At 41.7% G+C, this 20,105-nt stretch overlaps 1 protein-coding gene across 2 annotated transcripts in view; it reads left to right on the top strand.

Annotated features, from left to right (window-relative positions):
* Positions 1–20,105, top strand: part of LOC126473661 (S-adenosyl-L-methionine-dependent tRNA 4-demethylwyosine synthase TYW1-like) — a 90,366-nt gene that overhangs the window by 61,311 nt on the left and 8,950 nt on the right. For both annotated transcript variants that reach the window (XM_050100897.1, XM_050100905.1), the window contains exon 9: positions 508–754. In XM_050100897.1, coding sequence (XP_049956854.1) covers positions 508–754 — 247 coding nt within the window. The remainder of the gene's footprint in view (positions 1–507; positions 755–20,105) is intronic.

The following is a 20,105-nucleotide window of genomic DNA, read 5'->3' on the forward strand; positions in this document are numbered from 1 at the left end:
AGATCATTATAATAACTTGTAATGAACTATGTAGTATCATTATTGCACTCTGTAAACTTGTTACAGGATCCCACTATTCATATTTACTACTGCTGACAGCATCACAGTTTTCATGTATAGATGATTACTTCTGAATAATACACATCTTGTTATCCAGAATATGTTCACCATTACTATCTCATCTAATAATGAAATTGTGTGCTGGACTGGGATTTGATATCAGCCACTTGCCTTTCCACAGTCATTCTCATTGTACCAGAAGAGAAGTTAGTTGCTCAGCATCATAACTAAGAGTTTCTAGAGTTGGAAATTGTGTACCTCCACCTTGGCATCCTGAAACTGCCAGACATATTTCAATGACTTAGTTAGTGATCTATTACTCTGTCACTGGGTGTGTGCTTCTCATACTAATAGTATTTTGTTACTCATTGAGATTTAATTTACTCTCTTGTTTGTCTTTTAGAACATTCGGTATATTTTTTAATGTTTCTTAAATTGCACTTGCAGGAATATGAGCCCAGTGACACAGTTGTATGTGAGTGTGGATGCAGCTTCAAAAGAAAGTTTGAAGAAAATTGACAGGCCTCTGTTTAGAGATTTCTGGGAGCGATTTGTGGATAGTCTTCGTGCACTTGAAGAGAAAGGACAGCGCACAGTGTATCGTCTAACTCTTGTCAAAGCCTGGAACACTGCTGAAATCGATGGTTATGCTCAACTTGTTGAATTGGGAAAACCAGATTTCATTGAAGTGAAGGTGAGAAATTTATCATGTAGAGTATTGATCAATGTGTGTATTATATTGATGTAACAAGTCTTGCACATTGCTTTATAGATACTTTCTTGTTATCAAATAGATTTTTTAGTGGCATGAGCTCTTAGCCACTGTAGAGGTTTCATTCCATGTGTAGCCTATTCCTTGCGTACTGACTGTGTTTCCTGAGTGTCATGTGGTCACAGACTTTTCACAAAGGGAAGCCCTCAGTCATGACCAACTAATTTGCCTCTTATGTATTCACCCAAATGGAAGCTGACCTCGAATGCAAGCTCCATCCCAGAAATGAGACGTGGGGGAGAAATATTTTTTATCCTCGTTTCAAACTGTACTTACAAATCAAACTATATACGGCTCATTGTAAGATGCATAAAGCATAAAACGACCCTACCTCTCAGGGATTTGCAAGAGGTAGTACTTATTTGTAGTAATTCATATGGAATTGAATTTATCCTGTCGGATGCTTAAAATTACTGTTACATTGCAAGCACTAACAGCAGTGAGATTAAGGGCATATATTGAAATATTACGAGCTGAACTGGGGAGCTGGGACCACTAAGATTTTTATAGACTGTACAACAGTGCATGTTCAAATCATACGTCAGTCTTTTTGTATCGCATGAATGTCAAGTGAAGTACTTTCTCTTTCAATGAAATGTAGTGTTTTCATCCAAGGAAGTTACATTTTGGCTTGACAGAGTATCGGAGTTGATTTGAAGGACGTAAATTGGGTGAAGAGCAATTCATGTATTCGAGACACTGATTTTTATTGTGTCTGGTAGAGTAGACAGGGTACTTTATTAGATTACTTTTTGAACATTCTAAACAATATTACTTGTCTACACACAATCATTTCCAGCACAACTGATCCAGACAAAATGCAAACTGTTAAGTATTGTCACCACTGCAGAAAATTTTTCACATGCAGTGTCTCCTACGTCTGTCATTGTTGTTCGACAAACAGTTAGGAACTACATGCAGGTGGGCTGAGAGTGGTGAATTCACAGGCGAGTCTCGGTGCACCGAATACCTGGAAACAATCGGGATTTAGTATTAAGTCAAGAGTGTTGGCACCATTGAGATGTGTCTTGATGTACATTGACAGGCCTCTGTTTGTGTTGGCAGTTTCTGAACATAGCTGGAGCTGATGAAATGTAAAACGTTAGTTACCATGCTTATCAACTAATATAACTTTGCTAATAATGTTCGTTTTGATGGTGTACGTCTAAACGGATTTACATTTATGGCTATAAATATTAGAAAAAAAAAGAATTCAAAGATGAGCGGTATTAAATTTGAAATTCTCCCATTAACATTCAGTACTGTATTTTATGAACTATATGACATATTTTTTTCTTTGAAAAATTGCCTCCAAAATTCAGTTTAAAATTCCCACCAGTCTTAAAAATGACCATACACTTGATGCCAAGGGAAATCTATCTCTATCTAGCAACATTGGATTCAACTTGGAGCGGCAGTGCACTGATGTGCCGAACATGAGTTATGGGGATTCATGAGCATACTAACACTGTCTCACTCCTACCCAACCCCCTGTGCAGGCCTGGAGGTTAGAATAGGGGCGAGGTATTCCTGCCTGTCATAAGAGGTGACTATAAGGAGTCTCACACCCTTCGGCCTTTGATGGTCCCCTGTAGGGTTTGACATCCATTTCTCAAAATTTTCCCGAAGAGCGAGCCAATTGGGGAAGTGCAACTTACATGGTGCATCGTGTCCATCATGCATTGAGATCTTTAGCCCACTTTCTTGTCGTGACATTGCAGTCTCGCTCATCCTCCATTGCTTGAGCGAGGACACCTTCCTGGATGCGTTGTCCTCCACCCACTATGCAGTGTTGTTTTCTGCGCCGACGATAACCATGGATGTGTTTGCACTTCCCTCCCTACCTCAGGAGCACTGTCCCCTCAACCACTGGGGACACCGGTCCCCACTTCTCAGCTGGAAAACCGTAAGTCTTCTTTGGCTCCTCTTGCAAGGGGTCCCTTGGGTCACTCCCTTCCCAGGTTTCTGTTAGTGGGAAAGATGACACTTGCCAGTGGCTGAAGTGCCTTAAAGCAGCTGGTTGTAGGGCTTCACGATCATCCTCAGTCCTGCAGACTGAATCGGTGAAGCCCTCCCAGCCAGAGAAACCCAAGGATCAATGAGAGAAATTCAGAAAGAAGACTCCCCAAGACCAAGGGAATTGTGGTGGCACCCACACCACCGCTGCCTACAAGCTCTGTGTCTGAGGATGAGGTGAAGATTCTGGTGTTCGCTGAGGACCTAGATCTCGCCAGACCCTCAGACATAATGCATATAGCATGTTCAGGAAATGTCAGTGGCAGCAAGTGACCCTGAGGTGTAGACTGCCTCATTGTGTTTCCTGCCTTCCCAGTCTCATGATCACATCATCCTCTACATCTGCATCTACATTTATACTCCGCAAGCCACCCAACGGTGTGTGGCGGAGGGCACTTTACGTGCCACTGTCATTACCTCCCTTTCCTGTTCCAGTCGCGTATGGTTCGCGGGAAGAAAGACTGTCTGAAAGCCTCCGTGCGCGCTCTAATCTCTCTAATTTTACATTCGTGATCTCCTCGGGAAGTATAAGTAGGGGGAAGCAATATATTCGATACCTCATCCAGAAACGCACCCTCTCGAAACCTGGCGAGCAAGCTACACCGCGATGCAGAGCGCCTCTCTTGCAGAGTCTGCCACTTGAGTTTATTAAACATCTCCGTAACGCTATCACGGTTACCAAATAACCCAGTGACGAAACGCGCCGCTCTTCTTTGGATCTTCTCTATCTCCTCCGTCAACCCGACCTGGTACGGATCCCACACTGATGAGCAATACTCAAGTATAGGTCGAACGAGTGTTTTGTAAGCCACCTCCTTTGTTGATGGACTACATTTTCTAAGCACTCTCCCAATGAATCTCAACCTGGTACCCGCCTTACCAACAATTAGTTTTATATGATCATTCCACTTCAAATCGTTCCGTACGCATACTCCCAGATATTTTACAGAAGTAACTGCTACCAGTGTTTGTTCCGCTATCATATAATCCTCCAGTGGAATTGTGGCGGATTTTTCCACCACCTGGCTGAGCTACAGCAATTGTTAAGCTTCACACCTGCTTTCTGCATTGCCCTCCAGGAAACCTGCGGACCCGTGCCCTTCGCGGCTACAGGGGATATTACAAGAAGTCTGCAATGTTTATTTTCCTCCAGATGATGCAGTCCTCTGAATGTATGGCTACACTGATTGATCAACTCCCTAAATCTTTCCTACTTTTGGGAGATTTTGACACCCATAACCCCTTGTGGGGTAGTACCATGCTTGCTGGCCATGGCACAGATGTCAAAAATATACTGTCCCAACTTGACCTCTGCCTCTTAAATAGTGGGACTGCCACACATTTCAGTGTGGCTCAAGGTACTTACTTGGCCATTGATTTATCAATTTGCAGCCCAGGACTCCTCCTATCTATCCACTGGAGAGCACATGACGACCTGTGTGGTAGTGACCACTTCCCCATCTTCCTGTCACTCCCCCGGCGTCATGCCAATGGACGCCTACCCAGATGGGCTGTAATTGAGGCAGACTGGGTAGCCTTCACCTGTCCCCGATGAATCTCCCCCACACGGTGCCATCGATGTGATTGAGCAGGTCACTACAGCAATAATGTCTGCGGCAGAAAACGCGATCCCTCGTTCTCTAGGGTGCTCCCGGCGAAAGACAGTTCCTTGGTGGTTGCTGGAAGTCACTGAGGCAATTAGAGCATTGGCGAGCTCTACAGCAACATAAGCGGCACTCTTTCCTAGAGCACCTAACAGCCTTTAATCAGCTTCATGCCCATGTTCGCCTGCCTATATAACGAGGGAAACAGGAGTGTTGGGAGAGGTATGTGTCGACTGATGCCATGTCACCTTCGCAGGTCTGGACGACGATCAGATGTCTTTTTGGCTACCAGACCCCAAGGGTGTCACTGGCATTAACATCAACGGCGTGCTCTCTAATGACGCAAACACGATTGCTGAGCACTTTGCTCGAGCCTCTGCGTCGGAGAACTAACACCCCCCAAAAACGTGTTAATGGCATTAGGTTGAAAAACTATATAATTCTTCATAACAGCAAACTGCTCCTGATGAACGTTACGTCACAATTGTTTACATTAGCTTCAGTAGAGATGATGTCCGCCCCCGGTAGCTGAGTGGTCAGTGTGACAGACTGTCAATCCTAAGGGCCCAGGTTCGTTTCCTGGCTGGGTCGGAGATTTTCTCCGCTCAGGGACTGAGTGTTGTGTTGTCCTAATCATCATCACGTCATCCCCATCGATGCGCAGGTCGCCAAAGTGGCGTCAACTCGAAAGACCTGCACCAGGCGAACGGTCTACCCGACGGGAGGCCCTAGCCACACGACATTTCATTTCAGTAGAGAAGATGAACAGTACATTCTCTCACTTCTGGCTACTTGGATGTGTGGCTGTAGCAAGCAGCCAGAAGCTACCTGGAAAATTTTTCTGGCATGCAGTGTTTACATTTAGTTATTTTGCTTTTTCCTCTTCGTTTACAGATTCACGTCAAATGAAAACAAAACAGATTTCTGTGGCCGGACGCCATCAATTCATAGTTTTCATAGATAAAATAGATTCACGTAATTATGGAAGGCCATAATACTTACTTCATTTTAGTTTTTTGGTTTTATTTTATTTCCAGGTTTTTAACAGTCAAGCATTAATTGCCTTGCAGAACGGTGAAGTGGTTTAACAGCACAATACGGAGAATGCTCAGGAAGCAAAGGCAGTTGCACTCGTGGTACAAGAAAGATCGGGAGAATGAGGAAAGGCAAAAGTTAGTAGAGATTCGTGCTGCTGTAAAAAGAGCGATGCGCGAAGCATTCAACCACTACCACCGTCATACCGTAGCAAAAGATCTTGCTGAAAACCCAAGGAAATTCTGGTCTTACGTAAAATCGGTAAGCGGGTCGAAGGCTTCCATCCAGCCTCTCACTGATCAGTCTGGCCTGGCTACGGAAGACAGCAAAACGAAAGCTGAAATTTTAAATTTAGCATTTGAGAAATCTTTCATGCAGGAGGATCGTACAAACATACTGCCGTTTGAGTCTCGTACAGATTCCCGTATGGAGGACATAGTGATAGACATCCCTGGGGTTGTGAAGCAGCTGAATGGGTTGAAAATAAATCACCAGGTCCTGATAGGATTCCAATTCGGTTTTACAGAGAGTACTCTACTGCATTGGCTCCTTACTTAGCTTGCATTTATTGCGAATCTCTTGCCCAACGTAAAGTCCCGAGTGACTGGAAAAAAGCACAGGTTACACCTGTATATAAGAAGGGTAGAAGGACAGATCCTCAAAATTGCATCGTTTTGTTGCAGGATTCTCGAACATATTCTTAGTTCGAATATAATGAATTTCCTCGAGACAGAGAAGTTGCTGTCCATGCATCAGCATGGCTTTAGAAAGCATCGCTCCTGCGAAACGCAACTCGCTCTTTTTTCACATGATATCTTGCGAGGAGGGTATCAGACGGATGCCATATTCCTTGACTTCCGGAAAAGCGTTTGACTCGGTGCCCCACTGCAGACTCCTAACTAAAGTACGAGCATATGGGATTGGTTCCCAAGCATGTGAGTGGCTCGAAGACTTCTTAAGTAATAAAACCCAGTTTGTTGTCCTCGATGGTGAGTGTTCATCGGAGGTGAGGGTATCATCTGGAGTGCCCCAGGGAAGTGTGGTAGGTCCACAGTTGTTTTCTATTTACGTAATAGGGTGGATAGCAATGTGCGGCTGTTTGCTGATGATGCTGTGGTGTACGGGAAGGTGTCATCGTTGAGTGACTGTAGGAGGATATAAGATGACTTAGACAGGATTTGTGATTGGTGTAAAGAATGGCAGCTAACTCTAAATATAGATAAATGTAAATTAATGCAGATGAATAGGAAAAAGAATCCTGTAAGGTCTGAATACTCCGCTAGTCACGTCGATTAAATATTTGGCCGTAACATTGCAGAGCGATATGAAGTGGGACAAGCATGTAATGGCAGTTGTGGGGAAGGCGGATAGTCGTCTTCGGTTCATTGGTAGAATTTTGGGAAGATGTGGTTCATCTGTAAAGAAGACCGCTTATGAAACGCTAATACGACCTATTCTTGAGTACTGCTCGAGCGTTTGGGATCCCTATCAGGTCGGATTGAGGGAGGACACGGAGGCAATTCAGAGGCGGGCTGCTATATTTGTTACTGGTAGGTTTGATCATCACGGGAGTGTTACGGAAATGCTTCAGCAACTCTGGTGGGAGTCTCTAGAGGAAAGGAGGCATTCTTTTCGTGAATCGATACTGAGGAAATTTAGAGAACCAGCAGTTGAGGCTGTCTGCAGTAGAATTTTACTGCCACCAACTTAAATTTCACGGAAATACCACAAATATAAGATAAGAGAGATTAGGACTCGTACAGAGGCATATAGACAGTCATTTTTCCCTCGTTCTGTTTGGGGTTGGAACAGGGAGAGAAGATGCTAGTTGTGGTACGAGGTACCCTCCGCCACGCACCGTATGGTGGATTGCGGAGTATGAATGTAGATGTAGATGAAGTTATTTTTGTCGGTTTGCTCAAGAAATTTGGTTGTCATTAATCTTTTCCGCTGAGGCAGTCAATTAATTTGAAACAAAGTGTTTCATTCCATACTATTGACCAGTTTCAAGTACACGTTTTCATCTTCCTGCATGTATGGCATTATTGATAACATGAAATGAAAACATATGGCGTTGTTTGCCCAGAGGCCCCTATTCGGGGAAGTCCGGCTGCCAAGTGCAAGTCTTTATTCCATTTGATGCCACAATAATAAAGAACCAAACACTAGGTAATGCAGTATTGAAAATTTACAGCCTGAAAACCACACTGAAAAGCTTAACATCAGGTTGGGGCCTACTTCATTGTGAATCTGGTCATACGAATGTACACTCTGCACTGAATTGGGTATTTTAGTATGGTTTACGAAATTCTGACGCTATTGAATTATCATCTGATGTCCTGTTTCTTTTATTACGTTATGTACATTCCCGTAATGTTTTAAACGTACAAACATACAGGCTGCCTATGGCAGTAACAACTGTTTTTCTGGCAGTCAATGGCAATTGATTAAATGAACCTGTTTCTAATAGCTCGTGGGAAAATATTGCGAATGATGGTTTGAAAAGCGCCACTGTCAGTGTAAATAACCTTTTACGCATGATGAATTATGTTGTGTATGAGAATGTGCAATGAATTTCTTAAATCGTAGACCGTTTGACTCTCGTTTAAAACTTAAAATTTTACTGGCGGATTTGTGTGATGTATCTTGAAGTGTAACGCGCGAAAAAAAAGACCAATTTATATGTGAACCTTAGCTTTTCTGGTGCCTAATTGATCTTCGAGACCAGTCTTATATGTGAAAGCATAGCTTCTCTTGCAGCCACACTTGTATATTAATTTAAACCATTAACTTTTCCTACTCATCTGTTCGCGCTGTTTAACAGTGATGTTGGTGTTGACCGACATCACCACATGTTCCGTGCTCAGAGTACCTGCTTTCATTGGCTGGCGAGATCATGTGGCATGAGCTATGATTGCCTTACAAAAGCGCATCGCAATCTTGATTTCAGTGCTTTGGAAACTAACTTGACAAGTTTGGCGGAATTCGAATTTACACTTTTGTAATATGAAAATATGCAGCGTACTTGTGGCTGCACATAATTTTTTTTTCCGCGCTCGCGGTCGTTTACTAATGTGCTGGGAATTTCAAGCTGATGAATGAAACCTTAACCCTTCAAAGGATTGATAAGTTTTACAGGTCAGAGGGAAAGTATCCTGTCATGTAACACAGAAAAGGTGCATTTTCGTCCGGGAGAAAGTGTATTTTTAACTGGGAAACCCAGGAAAAATCTAGGATTTTTTTTCCTTGTTTGTGCATACACCCTGATTCACGTATACCTCCACGGTGTACACCTCGACTGAAGTTTCGTCTGGACCTTTTGCATGGACCTAAGGACTCTGTTAACCCCACCGTTCTCCACTGTCACTTCCTCTTGATTCTTGATGTGTTCCTGGGCTCTGAAGTTGTTTACACCGACGGCTCGATGGCTGATGGTAACGTTGGCTTCGCCTATGTCCACAGAGGCCATATTGAACACCATTCCTTGCCCACTGGTTGCAGTGTATTCACTGCAGAGCTTTTGGCCATATCTCGTGCACTTCAGCACATCCTTTCCTGTTCTGGTGAGTCATTCCTTCTGTTCTTACTCCCTGAGCAGCTTACAAGTTATTGACCAGTGCTATTCTCACCATCCTTCGGTAGCGAACATCCAGCAGTCCCTCTCTGCCCTGGATCGGTCCAGTCATTCAGTGGTGTTTGTGTGGACCCTAGGACATATCGGAATCCCAGGCAACGAAATTGCTGACAGGCTGACCAAACAGGCTACACAGAAACCACTCTTGAAGATGGGCCTCTCTGAAACTGACCTGCATTCTGTCTTAGGCCGCAAGGTTTTTATAGGCTTTGGGAGACGGAGTGGCATAACAGTATGCACAACAAACTGTGTGTCATTAAGGAGGCTGTGAATGTGTGGAAGTCTTTCCTGCGGGCTTCTTGCAGGGAATCAGTTGTCTTTTGTCAGCTCTGCATTGGCCATATGTGGCTCACACATGGTTACCTCCTCCTTTGCGAGGACCCACCTCAGTGTCGCTGTGGCTCCCAAATGACAGTTGTCCACCTCTTGCTGGGCTGCCCACTTTTAGCCGCTCTGCGGCGGACTTTTAACTTTCCCAGCACCCTGCCTTCAGTGTTGGGTGACAATGCCTCAACAGCAGCTTTAGTTTTTACGTTTTATTTGTGGGGGAGGGTTTTATCATTTGATCTGAGTTTTAGCACATGTCCTTTGTCCCTCTGTGTCTTTCACCATAGGGCTTTTTAGAGTGGAGGTTTTAATGTGTTGCAGAGTGGCTGGCTTCTCCTCTTTTATTCTTATGGTCAGCCAGCCATGGTAATCTACTTTCTTGTTTTTAATCTGTTCTCCCTGTTTCTTGCATGTCTCTGTGGTTTTCTTGTCCTGTTTTGTCCATTGTAGTGTTTGTTGTCCTTCTGTCGTTCTTCTTGTTCTTCCTTTCTCCTGTTATTGTGCTGTACATCTTCTTTGTTTTCTTCTTTCCCTTGGGTAGTTGTTCTGCTGGGAACGGGGGACCAATGACCTCGCAATCTTGTCCCTTTCTTCTTCTCCTCCTCCTCCCCCCCCCTTTAAACCAACCAACTAACCAACCAACCTCCTACCCCACCATCACAAACTTTGAACACTATCTAGCCTATGGTGCGTCATTGCAGTCTAAGGTGCCAGTGAACTGAAAGTGAAAGCAATTTGAGTTATCGGTAACGTAACAATATTTTTGGTAGTAGCTAGTTTCATAATGGGAAACATAAAAGGTATTTGTATGATGTACCTAAAGGTCACAGTGTGCAATTGACTAAAATTTGACGGGATCAGTACATAATTGAAAATAGAGCATATTTTATCATCACATGACAAGTCTGCAATAATATTTTCTAGAAATTGAGCACAGAAACTTTTACGACTGCTGCTTAGGGTGCACACAAAGTAAACGCTGTCTGGCAAAAGCGCTACTGGTGTGGAGATGAGTGTGTGGCTGAGGGACAGAGAATCTGTGCCAGGTTCCCAAATGCTTTCTGCAAGCTTTTTTTTATGTGTAGTTCATATTGAAATAGCTAGGAGTAAAAGAATTGGGAAGGTAAATAAATCAAGAAGGAATAGTAAGGAGATAGGTAAATAAATTTCTCAAACAACTTCGATTAATAAAGAATTAAAATTTTAATTTGAGCCACTTTGCAAGGTCACTTTCACGCGCTCTGTTACATATCCCCACTGTCATTTGAACAAAGAAATGGATGGTACTTCTCATATAAAAATTGAAAGCAAATATACTCGCAGCACGAAGAACATTAATGAATTCAGTCTTCACACAAGTAAATAGTTTCTTCCAAAGATTTGGTGGAAAAAGACTTGATTTACATTTTAAAATATTTCTTTTTTTTGGGAATTTTGATGTGTTCCTTGCATTTGATAACATCACATGAAAAATTAGTGTTGAATGCTGATTATGAATTATGCTGTGAATCATTATTGTGTCTACCTGGTTGTGCAAGTTTAATGCGGGGATGGGAACTGCAGAAAGCATTCGGCAGTCGAACACAGCCAGATGCCTTGGTCATTATGCCAGTGGTGCTTTCTTTCAACAGTGTTTGCGTTATGGGTACATAAGTGGCAATCGTAAAAGTTTCTTTCTAGGAAAATATGCATTTGCGTACCCAATATATGATGATGAAAAATGCTCAATTTTAATTTGTCAATCCTCCGTTTTGAGTTGATTGCACATCGTGAATTTGAAGGGTGGGTTTCTCAAAAGTGGGAAGGTGCTGAACGAAAATATCTGTGTCTTTCATTGTAGGTTGTACACAAGGGACCTACTAACTATAAACAGAATCGATTGGCTGTGTTTGAGTTCTTCCCCTTGTCAGACCTGTATTTGTTAGAGGTGGGGGGGGGGGGGGGGCGGTGGCAGGTATATTACAGCTATTGGCCCTTTCTTCACCTTCCTATTACCAGTCCAACCACAAAGTTCACTGCAGATGAGGATGAGTGGATTGTCACCACTGCAGTATAACTATAGTGTAGACTGGAAGAGAGTAGTTCAGACAAATGGTGGATACATAGAATAGTTCAGAACTAGACTTTTTCGTGCCATGATGCATCTTGTAGCACAATCTCTTATTTTGTTTAGGATTCTAGTACCTAGTACTGTCTCAGGTCAAGTTTATTATGATAGATTTCCACTACACTACATATTAAAAGTATCAGTTAGTTTTTATATCTTCCATGTCAAATACTTGCTACAGTAATGTGGTTAATGGATGAAATAGTCCATTATCATTGATACCTCCAGTATTTCCAGGCATAAAAAAAAATGAGAGTATTCATGTACAACCCAAGAAAGACATTTAACATTGTGACATCTCCTGTTTCAATACATCTTTGGGCAGAGGTGCATTTTCAATACCACATGGCAAAAAAAGTACATATGTGAAGCTCAAAAATTTCTACATCTACATCTGTACTCTGCAAGCAACCTTGCGGTGTATGGTGGAGGGTAATTTGTATACAACTTTCTTTCCCCCCTTTCCTGTGTTGTTTGTGAATAGTTCAGTGGGAGAATGACTCAGTTATAAATTCATTGTTTAGTACTGACAAGCTGGCAATATTGTGACTACCATAATCAAAGAATGTTGCTTTGTGTCAGTATTTGTTCCTAGACTGCACTCTTCTCTGTGGTAGATGCAATAATGCTTTTTTGTGCAAACTGGCCACTTGTAAGTGCTTGGCGTTGACTCTCGTGGCATGTGTAATGATGTCATATGATTTTGGAATAGTGGGAAGACCTTCATTCAATTAAGATTCATGATACTTCTCATAATGGTTTGACGGCAGTGTATAGCTACTGAGTAAGTCGTACTGAACAACATGATATAATACATAATTTAATATACGTGTCTCCACAGTGACTACACTGACAAGGGGAAGGCCTCAGATATGACCAACAAATGTGGCTCATATTTGGCAGGTTGCTTGTGTACAGCCTAAAATGAAAGACTCAAAAGATATTTGTGTTTAATATCCTTATGTTTTTGAGGAAACCACCCATTATTTTCCAGAAATCGATGAAAGTGACTATCACAAATGATGCTTATGTTGCCATAATGCAAACACTGTTTACTGAAGTGCCACTGGTATAATGACCAAAGCATCTGGCTTTTTTCCATATCAGAATTGGTAGGGATGGGAGGGATCTACATCTACATTTACACCTATGCTCTGCAAGCAACTTTGTGATGTGTGGCAGAGGGTACTTTGTATATAACTGTCACTACCGCTTCCCTGCATCTGTCGCTAACAGTTTGCAGGAAGAAAGATTGGTGGTAATCCTCTGTACGAGCTCAAATCTCTAATTTTATCTTCGTGGTCTTTTTGCGAGACCTATGTAATAGGGAGCAATGCATGTTTTTACTTACCTAGAAATGCACACTATCGGAACTTTAACAGTAAAACATGGTGTGATGCAGAACGCCTCTTGTGCAGCATCTGACACCGGAGTTGGTTGGTCGTCTTTGTGACTCTTTCATGCTTACTAAATTAACCTATAATGAAATGAGCTGCTGCTCTTTGGATCTTCTGTTTCCTCTATCAATCGTATCTGGTATGGATCGCACACTGATGAGCAGTATTCACGTATTAGTCGAATGAATGTTTTGTAAGTTAACTTCCTTTGTTGATGGACTGCATTTCCTGAGGATTCTTCCAATGAATCTGTGGGGCATCTGCCTTACTCATGGCTAATTTTATGTGGTCATTCCACTCCAAATCACTCCATATGTGTGCTCATAGATATTTTATGGAAGTAACAGCTTGCAGTAATTGTTCTGAAATTGTGAAATCGTACAATAAAGAGTCTGTCTGTCTTAAGTATTCTCAATTTGTTACATTTGTTTGTTGAGGGTCAGCTATCATTCCCTGCACCATGTGTTGATCCTCTGCATGTCTTTCTGCATTTTGTTAAACTTTCTAGTGTTGCTAATTCTTTTTAAATTTGTGGAACTTGCATTATCTGCTACGTCTTATATACATATTGTGAAAAGTAGTGTTGTGTCTTCTCTGTGAACATCACCACCACCCAGGGAATGCCTCATGGAACTTGCGTTATGTACTAGATCATTTATATATGTATTGTGAAAAGTAATGGTCCTATAAAACTCCCTTGTGACACTCCCAAAGTTACTTTTATTTCTGAATACTTCTCTCTGTTGAGAATGACAGGCTGTGTTCCTGAGTGCAATCATACAGTTAGTTTGGTATTTGTACGCTGATATTTTGTTCATTATTCGCAATGTGGAATTGTATCAAATGCCTTCCGCAAGCCAATGAACACGGCATCTGTCTGGGTACCTTTGTCTACTGCTTTCTGGGTCTCTTGAATGAACAGAACTAGATGCGTTTCACATGATCGTTGTTTTCAGAAGCCATGTTGATTCGCACCGAGGAGATTTTCGACCTCCAGACATATCATAATACACAAGTATAAAATATGTTTCAAAATTCTACAACTGACTGATGTCAGGCATATGGGCGTATAGTTTTGGGTTTATAAGGTAAGTAAAGCAATCATGATATGACAAGTACCATTCATCTAGTTGTTTCATTGAGGACATGTAAAATATATATGGAACACATTTGTGAATCAAATGCAGGTTGCAGGTTCTCTTTTCCTCAGCCTTAGTCGTTACACTAGCAGCAGTTTCTATGAGCAGTGTATACCTTATATGCTCATACATGTCAGTTGTAAAAGTTTCTTTCCTCAGTTCCTAGGAAAAAGTGCATTTGCAAACCCCATATGTGCTGATGAAAATTACACCAGTTTCAATTGTCTTCCAATTCTGTCAATTTTGAATGATTGATTATCAAGAACTGAAGTGGTTTTCTCAAAAGCAGATGTATTGAGCCAAAATATCTTATTCTTTCATTTAAGTTGTACACAAGTGATCTGCCTATATGAACTCATCTCTGTGAGCAAAGTGGTGTTTTCCTCAGAGACGATGCAAGTATATTTCCTTTGATAGATCATGACTGCTTTTGTTTCTCATTCTTCACAAAATCAAGTTTATACCTTCGCTCCACTTCTAATGAACTTTTAGATGGCAAGATGTTAGATCCCAATTTCATTCCTTCCAAAATGACTACTGTGAAGCTTTTAGAGGAGGCTGTTTATGGCGTCTTGCTGTCATGTGAATGAGTTGAAATTTTCACTCCTGTGTGTGGCATTGTGAAGCTTACAAAAATGATCTGACAATGTTCTTACTTTTAACCAGTGAGAAACTGTATAGTGCACATTTCAGCTTGAGAAATCAAACTACATGGTTCAGTCACATTAATGTGACCTCTGCCTATGTTCATCGTCAGTATACAGTGACTTCACATAGATGGCAGGTGGCAGCACTAGCAGTGGAAAGCCAACAAAGTGTTTGGGGGGTGGGGGGTGGATGCAGAAAACAGTGCAACCATTATTGGTATGCAGAAATTGAATTATTTATCTGACAACCAGAAGGGCATACCACCGTTGTTAAAGTACACCATATGTGGCAAAATTGCTCTATCCAGAACCATGCCAACTGTGGTGCACCACAGGCCATAGATAACAGGTGAACGACAGCCATGGAGATTTATACCTGTGAATAGACATGCAATTGTTAACCAACTTGATCAGGCTGTCTGTAACATGGTCCTCAACTGAGAAACATAGTGCATCAGGGCAGGACACTGGAGTTTGCATAGCTCCACATTCCTTTCGGTACCTTCCAGAACCTCATTGACACAGTGTTCTGTACTACAAAAAGGTGATTATTTGGGCTTTTGACAGGTTATCACAATAAAATGATTGGACAGTGTAGTTAGGACTGAAGAGAGATCATTTAGGGTGTACACGACCCTGGAGATCCGGGAAAAACCCATGAATTTTTTCATCCGGGAGAAAACCGGGAAAAACCCGGGAATTTTTTAGAATTCCGAGAATTTTTCATTCTTGTAGTTTTCAGTTAAATTTTTGTAATTTTGACTGGTAAGAACTGTTACTCTAGCAAAGGATATTACTGTATCCCGCTACTGCAGAATAATACTTCAACAATAAAACATAAACGAGAAAAAAAGGAAAATTATTTAAATTGTAAAGGAAATGCGCCATATACGACGACACATGGTCCTCATGCAAGTGTCTGCCAACAGCAACTGTGTCAAAGGCTTTAGGAAGACTATGCAACAACAAATTCCCTCTGATGAGCATGAGGTCACAACTGTTTACATTTGATTCGTGTTAGCAGTTACGAGCAGGCTCATGCACGTGCACTGTTGAGTTGCCTTTGAGTAGTAGATTCTCCCCCTTCTGGCTACAGGAATGTGGCTGTTGGCTGTACAAGCAGTCGCAGCAAGCAGGTAGATGCTACCGGGAAAAGGGGGCGCCAAATTCATATTCTCGAGGAAAAAAAACTTGTTTCACAAAGCGCCTAGCATCCAGCGCACGTTGATCTATCGATCATTTATATGATTTTGAACCGCATCCTTGTTGGTTTTCGTACATTTAAACACGTTGTAAGTTCATTTCTGAATGAATCATTAGTTGATTTTTGAAATATGAGCTGAGCTGAGTAAAGCCGAACAGATGAATGCCAATCGCTGTCATATTATGTGGTTGATTGGGTTTCCGAATGATTAGTGTTATTATAATTACTAGCAAAATCCATAGATTCATTCTACCAGAATGGAAATAAATGACTACAGGAACAACAAGTGAGAAAAATTACGTATTATCTTCTTCTTGTGTGCAAGAAAATGAAATTTTTACAGAAAATTTTTGGCCAGATTGCTACACTAGTAAGGACCAGTTGTACAGTACCCGGCTATCAGCCGCTTAAGTCCTATTTTGGAAGCTATGCAGAAAACGTTTTGTACGAATATGTAACAACACCTAGCTGTAGAATAATCGCAGGGTAACTAAACTGGTGAGTCCGGCCGGGTTAGTGAAGTTAATCGGCGAACAAATTTTGACAGTGGCAGGAATAGCTACAGAATTGATAATGACAAGATTGTTACAACGAGGAAGCAGAAGAAACTGGGACATCGCACAAATTATGGGAGAATAAGACGATTCCAAATGTATATGAAAATTTCGTAATACTACTATTCGATCTCATGCTTGAGAAACTGGTGCGTATGAATAAAACGTAAAATAATTTCCTAACGGAAAACTTTTTGCTTGTAGTAGGCCTAATAGGCATTTGATATTGGTACTTCATGAATTATATTCTGTCGTGTTATAAAAATAACCATTTGTGCCAAAACAGTCTCGCTTATTTGGTGTGTGTTACAAAATTGCTGCAATATTAGAAAGGCCTGTTTTGTTTTATCTAGCATACAGTGACAAAATAGACGTAATCAGATCGAGAAACCGCACCAGTCTTGGGTATTATTTGTATTAACAGCTTTTTCAGTATTAGATAACGAAATTTCGATTTTTTCATGTAGCAAAACGTTTGACGAACTTTGGTGAGGTAAGACATTCTTGCACAGAAAGGAAAGCACGCCACATAAAGCTGTGAAAAGATTAGAGAGAAAAAAAATTCTAGGAGGTAAGGATTGAAGAAATGTGTACTTTCTTGCTTGTCTCTTGTCTATATTGGTTTTATGTATCCTATATCTCATTTTATGTCACACAAAACAGCAAGTTATTAGCTAATAGACAATAAAGAGTGCAAATTTTCTGAAGAGTTCTTGTTCTCCCATTACAAATAATCCCATCCACTATTAATGGTGAGTAAAAAATAAATAAATAAATAAATAGAGGGGGAGGCTGTCAAACCGGCCGACTGGGAGCAGGAGAGGCACCACAGAACATTTCAATTTCCACTGTCCTGAATATAGTTTGATGGCATCCATTACAAAATATATGCATTTCAATTCCACAGAGCGAAATACCGTGATGTGTTATAGAAGAATGCTGTATGAAGAGGTGTTGCACTGCACTTTGGCACACTTAAGACCAAATAACATGTCTTACATTTTCTCGAACACATATGTTTTATGTTTCAAACTTTTCAGAATGATGTGCCCTACAAGATGCACACATTTTTGATTTTTGACCTGGTTCGCAAATATCGTACATCTGGGGCTGATGCGCAGAGCAGCCCGAGTTGTTGTGGGTAGTCTCCACGTGACCCGTATTTACATTTAGTGATCTTGCTGTTTCCCCTTCGTTACGGAAGACTAAAATATGTTATTAGTTTCAGATTTTATTTTATTTCCACCTTTCTGACAGTCAAGCATTAATCGCCTTGCAGAACAATGAAGTTATTTTTTTCTGTAAGCGTAGGGTTCCGCGGCCATTGTCTTCTTCAATAAAATTCTTCAGGGTATCAGAACGCATCGTCATAATTTAAAATGCGCCAACGTTTCGGCCAGCGTTGCAGCTAGCCTTCATCAGGGCCTTACGTTAACTGCTACCCCATCACCCCACGCAGAAAAAGTCCGCCCTGTACACGCTAACGAAGAGAGCGTACAGGATAAGTGACGACGAACATCTGAAGACAGAACTTGAACGCCTCAGGTCCATCTTCGGAACTAATGGCTATGGGAAGCAGATGATAGACAGCACCATGTCGACAAGGGAGAAGACTAATAGGGAAGAGGAGAAGGAGGCACAGAGCATTGCTGTGTTACCATACGTACAAGGGGTCACCGAACGTATTGGCAAAATTCTACGAAAAGCCGACATCAAACCAATTTTCCGAAGCAGAAACAAAATATCAGACCTGCTCGGTTCTACCAAGTATGCAGTTGACAAACTACACACAGCTGGCGTGTATGAAATTGGTTGTGCGTGTGGATTAGTCTACATAGGTGAGACGGGACGTCCGATTAGCACACGGCTCTCGGAACATGAAAGATATATCCGCCTGAAACAACACACTAAGTCAGCAGTGGCGGAACACCGAGACGAGTGTGGGAAACCAATATTTTTTCAAGAAGCCCGCGTCCTGGCGAAACAGCCTCTCACTTTCAAAAGAAAGATTAGAGAGGCGATAGAAATAGCCAAAAGACCCGCCAACATGAATAGAGAGGATGGGTACAAGCTTCCGAGTTCTTGGCTGCCTGCAATAGCAGGGCTACGGAGCGGCGGCAGAGCCGTGGCGGCCCATGCAGACATGCGGAGAGCCGCAGTGGTGGTCGCGAGCACACAAAGCAATGGCACGCTGCAGCCGGCTTCTGGACAGCATGGAAACAGAGTGACGTCACAGCCATCACCTGTTCGCTATTCGTCCGTCTCCTCCAATGGGGTGGATTAATATAAAGACCAATAGAAAACAGCTATTTCAGCCAATGACAGATAATAAAGGAAACACCAATAAAGCATACCTTTCACCCCTCCTCCTCCTCCTTTTACAGCCAATCAAGTAACGACACGGTTTTCTCGTGCAGCTATTTAAGGAACCAAGTGTGTTCATTTAGCAGTTAACGTAAGGCCCTGATGAAGGCTAGCTGCAACGCTGGCCGAAACGTTGGCGCATTTTAAATTATGACGATGCGGTCTGATACCCTGAAGGATTATTATTTTTTTCTGTTTGCTCAAGAAATTTGGCTTTCATTAACCTTTTTCGCAGAGGCATTCAATGTATTTGAAACTAAATTTTTAATTCCACAGTACTGGCTAGTTTCAACTGTTCGCTGCGTTTCAGGTGCATGTTTTCATCTTCTAGCACGTGTGGCATTATGCCATAATAAAGAACCAAACATGATGTATGGTGCTCCACCAAAATTTTCACCCCGAAAACCATACTGAAAAGCTTAATATCAGGTCGAGGTCTACTTCATTGGGAATCTGAACATACGAATGTGTACTTTAAGTTGCAGTTTAAACGTGCATATTTTAGTATGGTTCACGAAATTCCGATGCTCTTGGAGTACCCTGTGATGTCTTGCTGCTTTTACAACGTAATGTAAGATCTTTTAATGTTTTACATGTACGTACATACGGGCTTCCTACGTCATGGTAGCTGTGCAAGCACAGTGTCGCCTGTTACCTGGCGCTCTTGGCAACTGTTGAAACGAACCTATTTCTAACTGGACGCGGAAAAATATTGCAAATGCTGATTTGAAAAGCGTTAATTTCAAAGTAAATATCCTTTAACGTAAGTTGGTCTATGGCGAGAATGTACCATGAATTTCTTAAATCACATGAACGTTTGTCTCTCATTTAAAAATCAACTCTTTGATGATGAGCCATTTAGAAGAATTTCGAACCCTGAAGATCGGACATTTTATGTGATTATTAAAAATTTTACTGGCACATTTGTGTGATATATCTTAAAGTGTAACATGCGCAAAAAAGTCAACATTATATGGAGACCAATATTATATATGAAAGCTTTGCTTTTCATGTAGCAACACTGTGTATATTAATTTCAACCATTAACTTGTGTGTTACCGCTGCTTAACAGTGATGTTGCTATTGGCTGACTACATCATGCGTCCTATGCTCTGAATATTCACTGTCATCAGCTGGTGAGATCACGTGACATGAGCTACGACTGGCTTACAAAAGTGCATCGCAATCTCGATTTCAGTGATTTGGAAAGTAACATGCCGTGTTTGGTGGAATTCTAATGTATAC

This window comes from Schistocerca serialis, chromosome 1 (assembly GCF_023864345.2).
Source record: "Schistocerca serialis cubense isolate TAMUIC-IGC-003099 chromosome 1, iqSchSeri2.2, whole genome shotgun sequence".
Taxonomy (NCBI): Eukaryota; Metazoa; Arthropoda; class Insecta; order Orthoptera; family Acrididae; genus Schistocerca; species Schistocerca serialis.